Raw genomic sequence first — 15,252 nt, forward strand, 5'->3', positions numbered from 1 at the left:
AAATGGGAATTTGAAAAGGCATTTCCCCAGAGAAGATATACAAATGGCCAAAAAGTACCTGAAAAGGTGTTCAACATCATTCAACATCAGGGAAATGCAAATCAAACCCACAGTGAGACATCACTTCACACTCACTAGGATGGGGATAATAAAAAAATGTCCAACAGTAAAAAGTGCTGATCAGAGTCCAGAGAAACTGGAACCCTTGTACACTACTGATAGGAATATAAAACTGTACAGCCACTTTGGAGAACAATCTGGCAGTTCCTCAAAAGGTTAAAAATAGAGTTACCATATGATCCAGCAAATCCACTTCTAGGTATCTACCCCAAAGCTGACACTCAGATACTTTTATAAGAATGTCATTTTTCATAGTGGCATTATTCATAATGGTCCAATGGTGGAAACAACCCAAATGTCCATCAAAGAATAAATGGATAAACAAAATGTGGCATATTACACAAAGGAATATTATCCACCCATAAAAAAGGGTGAAGACTTACTACATGTCGCAACACGGATGAATTTGAAACTTTATGTAGAGTGAAAGAAGTCATTCAGAAAAGGCCACATGTTATAAGATTCTATTTAGATGTAAGGTCCAGAATAGGCAAATCCATAAAGACAGAAGGTCGATTGCCGGTGGCAAGGGTCTGGTGACGGGAAAATAGAGAGACGCTGGGGGCCCAGGGCAGGCTGCCCCAAGATATGCCACAGTGCCATAATGATTATTTTAAATTAAAGTTACTTAAGAAGCAGCCAGTGCAAGATAACTCTGACTCCCTGTCTCTTGTCTCTAGAATGCAGGGAATGCATTTTCCATGTGAAAGGTACTTCCTCTGCACCAGAAAGTAGGGAGACATCCTTATTGTCAAAGGCAGTGAATTCAAGGCCAAAGAAGCCTATATAAACAATGCTTATTTACTTTCACTAATTTACCACCCAGGCCAAAATTCTGTTTAGCATTCCTTATAAACTGAAGCTCTCAAACATAAGTTTTCTTTGTCTTGTGAGCAAGGGAGAGAGAGAACAAGGCTCATTTGTGTAGTGCTTTTAACTTTTCAAAGTTCTTTGCTATCTCTTTGTTACCTTTTGCTATCCACTATCTGTTCTTCCTGAGTCTCTGTGAGGTGGAGAGAACAGATATTCCTAATCCCATCTGCCAAAGGAGGAAGCTGGTGGTTGATCAAGAGACATTACCTGTTTCGAGCAGGCTGCACAGCTTCTCTGGCCGCACAGTGGAATTAACTGGGGTGCTTTCTGAAAATGGTTATGTTTCAAAATCAGCCCTGGTGATTCTAGTTGTGCAGCCAGGGTTAAGAACAACTGGTCCACAGACTGGAGAGAGTGAAATCGCCCCCTAGATAAGGCTCCACATTGCATAAAGAAATATTGCGTGGGGTTAGTGGCTCAAGGCTGAATGAGAAGCACTGGGTACAATCGCTGGAGGCAGGCCCTTCTAATCTCATTCTAGGAAAACAAAACAAAGGCAAAGGACTGGCAAACTCTAGAGGCTACTCCCTGGTACTCACTCACTGCTGCCATTCACTCCATGGGCTGAAGGGCTCAGGCCTCACTGGCAAACCAAAGAGTCTGGACATTTTATTCAAATGGGAAGAGAAACCAAGAGTGAGCCTAATTCACCTGGCAGAATGCAGGAGAGAGAGCTGGCCAATAGCTAATCAAACAGGCTGTCTTGGAAACAAATGCAAAAAACAAAGGTACTGTTAGTGCAGAAAAGGAAGCCTGCCAGGGAATTTTAATCTTGCTCAGCATGGCTAATACAAAAACAAAGCCCCCCCTTTACTTCACCATCACCCAACAGCTTAAGGAGATGGAGCCAAAGTTCTGAAGACAAACATCGAAAAAAAGCACATGCCAGTAGGAACACCCCTCCATGTCTAAGGTAGTATCAGGAACGGTGCTTGGTGCTTAGTGCCAAGTGCTTACCACCCATGATCTCCATTCACCTGGGCACCATTTCATAGCTCAGAAAATGAGTTCACAGAAGTTAGTTACCTTTTGCAAGGTCACACAGCTAAAGACAGAGGAGCCAGCCACAAAACCACAGACAGGGTGGCTCCAGGGTCGGCACTTTTGACACCCACACCAGACTCTTACCATCTATGCAGAGACAAAAGACTTCGAGAATATGCAGCAAACAATGTTAACAGTTGTTACTACTGAAATGATGTGTTTTATTCTGGTCTTTTTCTATATTCTCTATTTTCTTCCATTATGAACGGATATTACTTATATAAATAAAACATTCATACATTTGTAAAGACGAAGGCACAAACGCCTCATGCTTTTTGTTGCAGTCTCTTTTAAAATGTAGTGAAAAATAACCACCTTTGCACTGGTAGTGATTTTTCTTTTTCATTTATACTTTGCTGTATTTCACAAATTTTTGACAGTGCATATGTCTTTTGTTGTGATCAGGAAGATATCATTATTTCAAGTGGTTTAAAAAAAAATAGTTCACCTGCAAAAAATATCATCTATCATCCCTCTGTCTTCACTCCCAAGATCTCAGGACATGTGTGAGAGGGATCCCTGGGATTTCCCTGGACGAGACAGAGGTTTAGGTTTGTGGACTAGTTCATTTATTCTATCTGTGGCTACTTACCATATGCTAGGTGCATGGTCCTATGGGGGACAGACGTCACAAGAGACACTATCCTTGCCCACAGAGACTAGTTATGATATAGTGCTGGGAACCTAGAAAACTGGCTGAATGTACAGTCCAACCGAACTATAGTGTGCTAAGCAGCCGTTACAAAAGAATGAGTTACATCCATTATCTGCACAGATTACGGATTATCTGTTACGTTAAAGGAAATTCACTGGAGCAATGTTTAGTGTAATGCCAATTGTGTAGGAAATCAAAACCCACACAAACCAACAACGCTAGAAATAGGGAAATCTTGCTCTGCATTTATGAGCAGAAGAAAACTGTGGAAAGATACGCAAGCCTTTAACACAACTTACCCCTGGGGGGGTGGGCGGAATAGGATTGAAAGCTGGTGGGTAAAATGATTAGCTTTCTCTTTATATTCCTGATTGGTTTTTCAACAGAGCATATCTGATTTTTATTAAAAAATAAAATAAAATAATAATCCCAGGGGTGCCTGGGTGGCTCACTTGAGTATCCATCTTTGGCTTAGGTCATGATGACGTGATTCTTGAGTTCGAGCCCCACATGGGGATCACTGCTGTCAGAGCAGAGCCTGCTTCAGATCCTCTGTCCCTCTCTCTCTGCCCCTCCCCCATTACAGATGCTCTCTCTCTCTCTCTCTCTCAAAAATAATAAACATTTTTTTTTAAATCCTAAAGGTATAATCCATCCCTCAAATCTCTAGTGGGTACTGTATAAAATTTACCACAAAGAGTTGATTTGGCTTAATACTTGAAAATCAGTCTACATAATTAGGAAAGAAAGAAGAGGACACCCATAAGCTTTGTATCAGAAAGACCAAAGTTCTCAGGCCAGCTCAGTCTATGCATCCCTATACAAGTTACTTAAACTTTATATGGCTCAATCTGCAAAATGCTTATTATAATACCACCTCACAGGACTTTTGTGAGGACCCAAGACTAATAATTAACAGCTAACACTGACTGAGGGTGTCCTGTTTGCCAGGTGCTGTGCTACACGCTTCACACATGTTAACTACTTAATCTTCAGGATAAATTTAGGAGGTTAGCACGATTGTCACCTCCATTTTATAGATGAGGAGAACTGTGGTCCACAGAAGTTAAGTAACTTGGCCAGCTTCCTTCCCTCTCTCTCTCTCTCTCTTTCACATACACACACACACACACACACACACACACACACACACACACACACGGGAGTAGCACAGCCAGGATATGAGCCCACATCCATAGCTTTGCTCCCTACATCCATATTCTTAATACGTTAGGGTGAGATACCTGTGAAAGAGCTTTTCTGGTTGCAAAGTCCCATCTGCCTGTAAGGAATTCTTAGTAGAGGTGGAAAAGAGAAGAAACACACCAGAATCTAAACACGGTAAGGGTGAAAAGACGAACAGAAGCAGCATCATGGATATCTTCTAGTGGTATGCAATGTCCACATATACAACCAGAATTCATGATTCTTCATCCTGTTCTTCAGAATCTCAATGACAAGTGTGCAGTTTCCTACCTCCATGTTCAGCCATGGCATTCCCTTAGTTGAACTGCTTTGCTCTTCTGTGATTGCATGCATATTCCATTCATCTCCCAAGGCTCACTTTGGGCTTTATTTCTCTGAGAAGCCTTTTTGGACCACTTAACCCACGGATCTCTCCAAGAGGCAGTGCATTCAGCTGTAGCATATTAGGAACTGCATAACTCTGGGCAAGCCGTTTAAACCTCTCTGAACCCCAATTTCTTCACAGGTAAAATGGGGTTCTTGTGTGAGTTAAATAGTAACATATGTAAATTACCTGACATAAAGCAGGTGCCTGATCACTGCTAATATTTAATCCTCTTCCCATCTTAGAACTCACAGCAATTGCAATTTAGCAATTCAGCCTGGACTACCTTGTGATACGTATTTTTCATGATTTCAGTCTTAGTACTGCCATAATTTATGCCTCATCTTTCTAATTAAACTGCCAAGTTCCTTGAGAGCCAGGAACACATCCTTGGCTCTTTCCGCATTCCCTGCAGCATCTTGCACAATATGTAATACCAAAAATTGCTCAATGAAAATCTGGACTGTGTGATTGGGCTAGATTCATGGAGGATGGAAGGCTCTCAAAGATCAATCTTGGGGTGCCTGGGTGACTCAGTCGGTTAAGCATCTGACCCTTGACTTCGGCTCAGGTCACTATCTCACAGTTTGTGAGTTTGAGCCCCGCATCGGGCTCCGTGCAGTTAGTGTGGAACCTGCTTGGGATTCTCTCTCTCTCTCCCTCTCTCTCTGCCCCTTCCCTGCTCGCTCTCGCTCTCTCTCTCTCAAAAAATAAATAAACTTAAAAAAAAGATGAATCTTAAAATAAAGGCAGCTATTAGACATATTCTAGAATAGTCCCTAGAATTTGGTTTCATCTCATCAGAAACACACTGGCCTTTGTAGAAGGCTGAGGCAAAATTTTGACCAAATCAATTCTTCAAAACGCAAAGGTCTCTTCTAAAACCAAGCTTTTTATCTTTTAAGTGCTCTCAGGAAAGCAAAGGGACATTCTGTCCCTAGTTCAGGTCCAAGATCCAAACTATAACTTTCTTAAACGGCTCAATTTGCCAGGCACCGAAGTAACTTTTCTAGGTCAATTAGCACATTTCAACATGCCAGTTAGCAAAGAGTAAGATTCTCAACCCCATTTGCCCAGGGGGAAAGCGAAGTTTCCCAAGCAGCACATACGGGGACAAGGTGTACCAGCGACAAGCCTGCATCTCGAGAACATGAAGATAATGATTGTGGATGCCGGGAGCCGCCCCAGTAATGAAAAAATCATTACTAGCCTCTTCCACTCAGTCTCAGAGTGAGGGACATTTGAGAGAACCATCTCTCACAAAACAGGAAGCAGACAAAAGGCAGGGGGATGGGAAAGGAGGGGGAAAAAAGAGCAACAAAGAGATCAACAAGGATACATAATAATGGACAATTTTGATAATGAGATAATTCTACTTGAGGCTTTGGGCCTTGAAGAAGAAAGGAACTTGATGAAAAGAATCATTACCATCCTTATTATTATTCCAGTAGAAGACAGATGGCTGTAAAAAAACAACAACAACAACAACAACAAAAAAACACAAACGGGCCAGGCCAGAGTCTTCAGTCTGGGAAGGGGGCAGATACGGTGTCTTATGTTTGTTTTCCACTTCCACTCTCCCTTGCTCAGAACACTCTACATTCAGATGCCCTCTCCTGGGCATCTGAGGACAAAAGGCACAGGACTAGAGATGTAGCTCACGCTCAGTGCCTCATTGTGATGACTAGATCAACAACAATGCAAGGTAAGAGATGGAAATGAGAACCTAGTATGTAACCAGGTTCCATTGGTACCCTACTGAGCTCCTACCTCCCGGCTTTCACTTTCCAGAAGGTGTTTTAGCTTGGAATGGGTATGTTTTGCTAAGTCACAGGCACAGATAAGGAATCCAGCATCACCACCAGCCCAAAAGCCACTAGCTATCACAAGGAGTTCATTAACTAGGCAACACATCTATTCTTTGAGCCATAGAGTATAGCCAGCTTGGGTGAGAAGTGATCTCAACCTGGGATCCATGGATGGGCTAGGGGTTGGCAGGAGACAGGAGAGGAGAGTCTCCTGAAATTATCTGCCCAATTGTGTTTGTGCATTTATCTAGGAAGAGGGTCTATAGTCTTCTTCAGCTTCTCAGAGAAACCTATGGCCCAACTCTTTCAGATGGACAGAACTAAGAAGCATCTCCAGCATCTGGGCTCATCAGCTTTCAAACATGCCCTGAACTCCCATCATAGAATAGGAAAACAGCTCTGAAGTCTGAGTCAGGAGACCTGGATTTTAGGGGCCACCCACCTTAGCTTCCTGGGCAAGGCATTTATCCTTCTAAGGACCGCCTCTAGAAGATAAGATGAGACCAGACAAGCTTTCAGCTCCCTGCTAATCTAATAATCAATAGTTCTATGATGAATTTTTCCTCCTTCCCTTCAAGAAGAGAAATAGCACTTACGACACTTCACCTGAAGCCAGAAAAAGACCATCTCCAGAATCCTGGCAGTAAAGAGCTCTTCCTTATAATATGAGCCACTGGAATATATGGTCCTTCCTCTAAGGTGTCAGCTTCTAAGCTGAAGAACCAGGAGAAATTGGGACCCAGGCATTCTCTAGCTAGTCTGCATATACTGGTGCCAGGAAGTCACAGGACAGAGTACAGCAAATGAAAATTCACTGATGACCAGTCAGCTTTAGCTGACTGTGACAACTTCCTGGAACTCCCTTGTTCTCTCTCTTTATATATATGAACATATATAAGACTCTGTTACTGGCACACACACTCACTCATTTTCTTTTCCTTGCCTTTAGATTACTGCTTATGAACAACAACAACAACAACAACAACAACAACAACACAGATTAAAATGGTAAAGGGTCAAGAACAAAGAGCAAAAGAGGGGTGCCTGGCTGGCTCAGTACAGCATGTTAGTCTTGGTCTTGGGGTCGTGAGTTCAAACCCCACATTGGGCCTGAAGCCTACTAAAAAAAATAAAGAAGGAGAAGGAGATATCCTTTTGGGATGCTTGGGTGGCGAGGAGGAGGAGGAGGAGGAGGAGGAGGAGGAGAAGGAGGAGAAGGAGGAGAAGGAGGAGGAGAAGGAGGAAGAGGAGGAGAAGGAGGAAGAGGAGGAGAAGGAGGAAGAGGAGGAGAAGGAGGAAGAGGAGGAGAAGAAGGAAGAGAAGGAGAAGGAGGAGAAGAAGAAGAAATCCTTTTGGGGTGCCTCAGTCAGTTAAGTGTCTGACTCGATTTTAGCTCAGGTCATGATCTCACAGCTTTGTGGGTCCGAGCCCTGCTTAGGACTCTGCACTGGCAGCATGGAGCCTGCTTGGAATTCTCTTTCCCTCTCTCTCTACCCCTCCCCCACTTGCGCTGTCTCTGTCTCTCTCTAAATAAATAAATAAATAAACTTTGAAGATTATATAAAAAAGAAGAAAGACGGAAACAGAAGTCAAAAGCTGGGTTCTTACCTAACCGGATTATCAGGCTTAAAGAGTTGCCAATCTTCCTGCGTCTTATTTTAACTCAATCTGTATTCAACTAAGTGATCGCAAAGCAAAAAGTCCTGAAGGCCAGAAGTAGCCCAGGAGGGGTCCCAACTATCTAAGAAAACCAAGGCAAAGCCAGTTGCAAAAACACAAGCAAATGAAGCCACGACTGTGAGCTCTTCTCAGCTTCATTTTAGAAAAAGAGCAGCACCAAGATTATTTACCAGAGTGATTAGAATCGCTCATTAAGAGAGAGCTCATCAAAGAAGCTTCAATGTTAAGGAAAGTTACCTGAACATTCTTGATGAGCTGGTTGGCTATAGCCCGATATGCATTTGTAAAGTATTAGGTGCTATAACAACTGTAATAGCAAATCTGCCATGAGAAAGGGGAAGAAGGGGAGAGAGAGAAAGAGAAAGAAGGAAGGAAGGAAAGGAGGAAAAGAGGGGATGAAAGAGAAATAGTGTTTTCTGTACAGAGTAGTAAAGCTGTTATGGGCTGAATTGTGTCCCCACCAAAATTCATATGTTCAAGGCCTAATCTCAGAATGTCACTACATTTGGAAATGCCTCCAATAAAGTGGTGATTAAGTTAAAAGGAGGCCATTAGGTGGGCCCTAATCCAATCTGACAGATGTCCCTACAGGAAGAGGAGATTTGGACACAGAGAGGCACCACGGATGTGCGTGCACAGAGAAAAGACCATGTGAAAAGACATCAAGATGGCGGCCATACGCAAGCCAAGGAGAGAGGCTTCAGAGAAAACCAATGCCGCTGGCATCTTGATCTGGGGGATAATGAACAGTGCCTTGCCTCAGAAGTTTATTGTGAGGATCAAATATGTTAGCCCATGCAGAGCACTTGGAGCAGTACTGGGCGCATAGTAAGCGCTCCAGAAGTGTCAGCTGACCTGGTGAAGAAATGCAGCTGTGGTATAACAATACCGGCTGAATGAAAACTTCACCACCGCCTTTCTGACTCCAGGTACCTGAATGGGCTTTTGGGGGCCTTTATTTTCAAGCTCGCACAATGGGAATCATCACGTCTGTTTATGCTTAGTGGTCCTGCAAGACGACTATTTGGCTTTCCTTGTGGGAAAGGTCCCACTAGGAAGAGAGATGAAGGCAACCTGTGTAGAGGAAGCATATGCACCTCAACGGATGGCAGAGACTGGCCCAAGCTGTGGGCTAGAAGCACTCGAACTCAGGATCACTGACTGTGTGAGCCTGGGGTGGAGGTGGTATTTTCTGGTGCGCTGCCCCTTCCTGGAATCTGCCAGAACTGCTGAAAAGGAAGAAGGAAAGCAGCTTTTTATCTGCCTGACCTCTCAGTCTGAGAAAACAGTGACAGGGTGAGCGGACAAATGGGATAAGAGAGCACTGGAGCCACTTCTCTGCCTCCGCAGCGTGGCTCCACATCCCTGGGCGCACAATTTGTTTGTTTTGTACCGTTCTTGGGCACCGTTCTTCAGAGCCCCTACAGCTCTGAGACCAAGGCAGGCGTTCTGGTGAAGGACTCAGGCAAGTCGTACGTTGTGGGAAATGTGGAAGGGAGAGCAAAGGTACCTACGTCAGCAGCCCGGGCCTGCTGAACCCAGCTCACAGGGGAACACTGAGCTGTGTGTGCCCGCCCTACCATGGCAGACACAATACTGCCTGCCCTTCTCCCACCCTGGCACTTCCCCTTCAGGAGCTCCTCTGGTCTATCTACGAGATGCTTTGGGCTCTGTGGAAGAAAGCTGGGAGGCCCTGTAAGCCACGCATTAAAATGCAGATTCCGATGTAGTAGTTCTGAGGTAGGGGTCTAAAATTCTGCATTTCTACCCCAATGTTTATAGCAGCACTACACACACACACATACATACACACACACACACACACAGGAATATTACTCAGCCACCAAAAAGCATGGAATCTTGCCATCTGCAACAACATGGATAGAATTAGAATGTATTATGCTAAGCGAAATAAGTCAGTCAGAGAAAGACAAATACCATATGATTTCACTCATATGTGGAATTTAAGAAATAAAACCGATGAACACGGGAGAAAGGAAGCAAAAATAAGACAAATACAAAGAGGGAACGCTGCCTGGGTGGCTCAGTTGGTTAAGCATCCGACTTCAGCTCAGGTCATGATATCATGGGTCGTGAGTTCGAGCTCCATGTCGGGCTCTGTGCTGACAGGTCAGAGCCTAGAGCCCGTTTCGGATGCTGTGTCTCCCTCTCTCTCTGCCCCTCCCCCACTCATGCTCTGTATCTCTCTCTCTCTCTCTCAAAAATAAATAAAAACAGGGGCACGTGGGTAGCTCAGTGGGTTAAGCATCCGACTTCAGCTCAGGGCATGATCTGACAGGTTGTGGGTTCGAGCCCCATGCTGGGCTCTGTGCTGACAGCTCGGAGTCTGGAGCCTGCTTCAGATCCTGTGTCTCCCTCTCTCTGCCCCTCCCCAGCTTGCATTCTGTCTCTCTCAAAAACAAATAAACATCAAAAAATGTAAATAAATAAATAAATAAATAAATAAATTTTAAAAGACGTTTAAACAAACCAGGGAAATAAACCATAAGAGACTCCTAAATACAGAGAACAAACTGAGGGTTGCTGGAGGGGTGTTGGGTGGGGGGATGGGCTAAATGGGTGATGGGACCTCAGGAGGGCACTTGTTGGGATGAGCACTGCGTGTTATAATAAAGTGACGAATCGCTAAACCCTATTCCTGAAATCATTATTACACTATACGTTAACTAACTTGGATTTAAATAAAAAATAAAATAAAAATTGAAAAAAATAAAAATAAAATAATAAATTAAATAAAATTCTGCATTTCTAAGAGGGAGCACCCATGTGAGGCTGGTCCTCAGGCCACACTTGGATTTCCGCGTTTGGAGTTACTGGGAATTACGATCACCTAGGATGCTGATTGTCCAAGGGTGGTCGGAGGACCCCGGCAATCGACATTCCTTGGGGGCTTATTACAAACGCTTGTTTCCTGGCATCATCCCCGATCCTTGTAATCAGACCTGCCAAAGGTGAGGTCTGGCAAACCTCATTTTTTAGTCATTTCCTCAGGCTGACTGCTGTGGACATTCAGTTTCAGAGCTACTGCACAAAATCAGTGGTCCTCAACCACAGCTCCACGTTAGGAACACTTTTTAAAAACACTATACCCAGGCTGTGTCACAGATCAAGAACTCAGATGCTCCAAGGCATCAATGGTTTTTGTTTGTTTTTGTTGCTGCTGCTGTTCATTTGTTTGTTTGTTTGCTTAAGGACCCCTGGGTGAGCCTGGAGCAAAACGTTGAGCCTGGGTTCAAGATCATTGCTTTAGATGAATGCTTTTTCTTTTAATTTCTATTGATGTACAATATGCACCTAGAAACATACAGCAATCGTAAGGGTATACGTGAGTATTTGTGAGGAGGGTGTGAAAACATCCTTGGAGAGAGTGAAGGTTAGCTGTGCTGATAGGATCTAGAGGCTTCTCCATTCCCAACTCTGCCACTTAGAACTTGTGTGACTCCATGAATGTCAGTTTCTTCCTCTGTAACAAGAGGCCATAATACTTGCCCTTATCTACCTCCCGTAACTGTTATGTTGAAAAGACCCTGTAAACTATAAAATGCTATCCAAAGAGGAAGGATTAGCATTGTGAGATTTACACTGCGATCTTAATGCATGATGCAAACTTAAGTAAGTCATGAAAACAGAAAGCAGGAGCAAGGATTTTACAGGTGATTTGTCTTCCTGTGCTTTCTAACATGTGCGGCGAATCCCTCCACAGTCCCACATGAGGGAGTCTGAGGACAGGGCCCTGCCACCCCAGCCTTATAGCTCCTGTTTCTCTCTATGCCCATTTATCAACCACCCCCCCCCCGCCCCCGCTACAGCGGGATTCTACTTGCTAACCACTGCAGGGGGTGGGGGTGGTGGCCCAGACTACCCTGCAGGTTTGGGTGAATGCGGGAAAGAATCTAATTCTTTCCCAACGGGCCTCTTGACACAGTGGACAGGCCTTGAGGCTCCCCATCAGATTATTCTGGGCCAATGTGGCTGAGTCCAAACGAGAGCCCCTTAGAACACCTGGAAACCTCTAATAAAGTGAGTCTCCCAGCCCCCCTTCTCTCCAGCAATGCTCTCCAAGAGCTCCTGTAGGCTTTTTCAGTCTATCCTAAACTCTTAATGCAGGCCTAGAGTTCCATCAAATACTCCCACCCTTACCTACCAAGCTCCGCTAAATCCAAATAGCGCTATGTCAAACCTCAATATTAAATATATAGATATTTTAACACTCACACGGGCACACTGAGCTAAGCATGGGGGCAAGCACTGGATAGTGAAAGAGTGAGCAAAGACTACTCTGTACATTGCTGGTGTGTTTCTAGAAGGGGCAACTTACCAGCCGGGTATTTACCACAGGAAACAGCAGGGCCAGAAGTGCTCCATTCAACATGTGCATCTGGAGCCTGGAGAGGAAAAACAGACAAAAGTCCAGGTCACACTCGGACTCTGTTGCAAAGGCGGGCAAAAATGTGTCAAGTTACTAACGCCCTGCCACGTGGGAGAGCATGTCAACAAGCGACTCTCTGTGTGAAATGGCACTGGTGTTGGCGCACACGCGTAATAAATTGAAAGCGGCACGTCTTGCACGAATGAAATGTTCTGACCACTGCCTCAAACTCCCCCAAATGCCCCCTTAACGCGCTTTAGCTACACCACTTCATTCCACAATGAGCTCTGTGCTCCCTAAGCCTCCAATCGGTCCCAATCAACAGCTTCAGCCACCACAGCTCAGGCAACTGTCAAAAAGAGGGGTTATACTAAGCAACTGCCCTGTTACCGCAGTGGAGGAGACACTCTGTTTCTTGTAATGTGCTTGTTTATTCACACAGCTTTGTCCGATCCTTTTCCCCCAAACAGCAGCCCAGGTATAAAGAGGCTGGTTAATGTGGCGAGCTGAACGCAGTGTTCTGTCAACTGTGTTCTGCTACTTTCTTAGACATGTCTTCAGGGCACTTTGGATTCTCAATCTCTGCCCCTCCCCAGCTGACTTTCTATCTCTCTCTCTCTCTCTCTCTCTCAAAAATAAACGTTAAAAATTTTTTTTTAACAAAGTGGGGGCACCTGGGTGGCTCACTTGGGTAAGCATCCGACTTTAGCTCAGGTCATGATCTCACGGTTTGTGAGTTCGAGCCCCGCGTTGGGCTCTGTGCTGACAGCTGGGAGCCTGGAGCCTGCTTCGTATTCTGTGTCTCCCTCTCTCTCTGCCCCTCCCCCGCTCACACTCTGTCTCTCTGTGTCTTTCAAAAATAAGTAAAAACATTAAAAAAAGGATTCTTGGGGCGCCTGGGTGGCGCAGTCGGTTAAGCGTCCGACTTCAGCCAGGTCACGATCTCGCGGTCCGTGAGTTCGAGCCCCGCGTCAGGCTCTGGGCTGATGGCTCGGAGCCTGGAGCCTGTTTCCGATTCTGTGTCTCCCTCTCTCTCTGCCCCTCCCCCGTTCATGCTCTGTCTCTCTCTGTCCCAAAAAATAAAATTAAAAAAAAAAAAAACAAAAAACAAAAAACAAAAAAAAACGTTGAAAAAAAAAAAAGGATTCTTGGGGCCCCTGGGTGGCTCAGTCGGTTAAGCAGCCGACTTCAGCTCAGGTCATGATCTTATGGTTCATGGGTTCGAGCCCCACATCGGGCTCTGTGCTGACGGCTCAGAGCCTGGAGCCTGCTTCGGATTCTGTGTCTCCCTCTCTCTCTCTGCCCCTTCCCAGCTTGCACTCTGTCTCTCTCTGTCTCTCTCTTTCTCAAAAATAAATAAATATTTTACAATTTTTTTTAAAAAAGAAATGTCTTCCAGGCTGCTGCAAGAGGTGGGGACAGCAGAAGTGGCAGGCTTCCAGGCTTTCTTTGATCGATTTTACAGATTGGATTTTGTGACTTCAAAGCAAAACAAAAAAGAGAAAGGTGGGGGTAGAAGAAGATGAAGAAAACCACCAGTCTCCAGCATCAGTAATAATACTGTTTCTGAATACCAGACTTGTTGAAACACAAGCTAGAAACCCTGTATAAGTCAAGAAAAACCAAGTCGGAGGGCACCTGGGTGGCTCAGTCAGTTGAGGGTCTGACTTCGGCTCAGGTCATGATCTCACGGTTCGTGGGTTTGATCCCCATGTCAGGCTCTGTGCTGACAGTGTGGATGCTGCTTGGTATTCTCTCTCTTGCTCTCTCTCTGCCCCTCCCTTGCTTGTGCTCTGTCTCTCTCTCAAAAATAAACATTTTTAAAAAAAAGAACAACCAAGTCAGGAACAAACTGCCTGTGAGGTCTCTGAAGATGGACTTAAGCAGCTTCCTTCATCACTCAAGGCAAACAGTCCTTTATTTTTTTCTTTAATGTTTATTTATTTTTTTAGACACAGAGTGCCAGTGGGGGAGGAGCAGAGAGAGAGAGGGAGACACAGAATCTGAAGCAGGCTCCAGGCTCTGAGCTGTCAGCACAGAGCCCAACACGGGGCTCGAACTCACAGATGGCAAGATCATGACCTGAGCTGAGGTCGGATGCTTAACTGACTGAGCCACCCAGGCGCCCCAGCAAATGGTCCTTTAAAACTGAAGGAGAAGTCAAGAGTGACAGTCCTTCTCCCGAAGGAAAGTGGATTGGATGGGTCAGGTACAACCACCACGCATTCAACAGGCCTTTTGGACCTCAAGACACTAGCGTGCTCTCTCTCTCTCACACACACATGCACACACACATGCACACTCACACAGCAGCCCCGCGATACCAGGATTTCTCCCATCCCCTGAATGGGAAAGGACTCCATATTCTGAAGCCCCCCCCCCCCGCCCCAAGAACTTCAGGTGCTCTCTCGAAGCTCACAGATGTGTGCCTAAGACTAAGAGGCATCACAAGGAGACCCACGAGGACAGCACAGAAGCCCAAAGGTGGTTTTTCATTTCCCCCAGTCTGTTCACTACTGTTACTTGTTGTTACCAATGCCGCGAGGATGCTGGTACCGTGCACTTAACGTAATCTCAGAGCGTATCTACTTAACTGCCTGACATGAATTATCTCGCTTCATTCTGACAGCAATCTTACGAGACAGGTACAATTCCTTCTTTTCCCATTTGGTGAGGAGGAAACCAAGTTCAGAGTTGCAAAGTGGCCTGGTTCACACCACACTCAAGATAGAAGAGCCAAGATTTGAACCCAGGTTTCTCTAACTCCAGACCCCAAACTCCTAGATCCCTCTTGCTGCCTGATACCAGAGCTCCCCTCCCCTCCTCCCGGCCAAATGTGACCTCAGGTGGAGAGTCAGGGAGGCTCGTGTTTCCAAACTCCATTTGGGTTTCAGGGAAGCCACCCTATTTATTCCCTGGCCAGGGCTCCATATGCTTTTGGGGCGGGGGGGAGGGGGGTTGGTGACCAAGGGGAGAATGCTCTGAGGCCACGCCAAGTCCTCGCGGTCCTGCAGTTTAACAGGACTTGGCTAAGTCCACCAAAGGAAGGAGGTACACCAATGTGGTGTCACTCCCGCCTCCCAGGGCTGGCCACGTGACCATGCTTTTATAA

The 15,252-nt window shown here is 45.3% G+C and overlaps 1 protein-coding gene across 10 annotated transcripts in view; it reads right to left on the reverse strand.

Annotated features, from left to right (window-relative positions):
• The window catches only part of TMEM164 (transmembrane protein 164), a 164,222-nt gene that overhangs the window by 59,399 nt on the left and 89,571 nt on the right, over positions 1-15,252 (reverse strand). For all 10 annotated transcript variants that reach the window (XM_081793800.1, XM_081793803.1, XM_081793802.1 and 7 more), the window contains one exon: positions 12,090-12,156. In XM_081793800.1, coding sequence (XP_081649926.1) covers positions 12,090-12,149 — 60 coding nt within the window. In that variant the 5' untranslated portion in view covers positions 12,150-12,156. The remainder of the gene's footprint in view (positions 1-12,089; positions 12,157-15,252) is intronic.

Source organism: Panthera onca, chromosome X (assembly GCF_046562875.1).
Source record: "Panthera onca isolate mPanOnc1 chromosome X, mPanOnc1 haplotype 2, whole genome shotgun sequence".
Taxonomy (NCBI): domain Eukaryota; kingdom Metazoa; phylum Chordata; class Mammalia; order Carnivora; family Felidae; genus Panthera; species Panthera onca.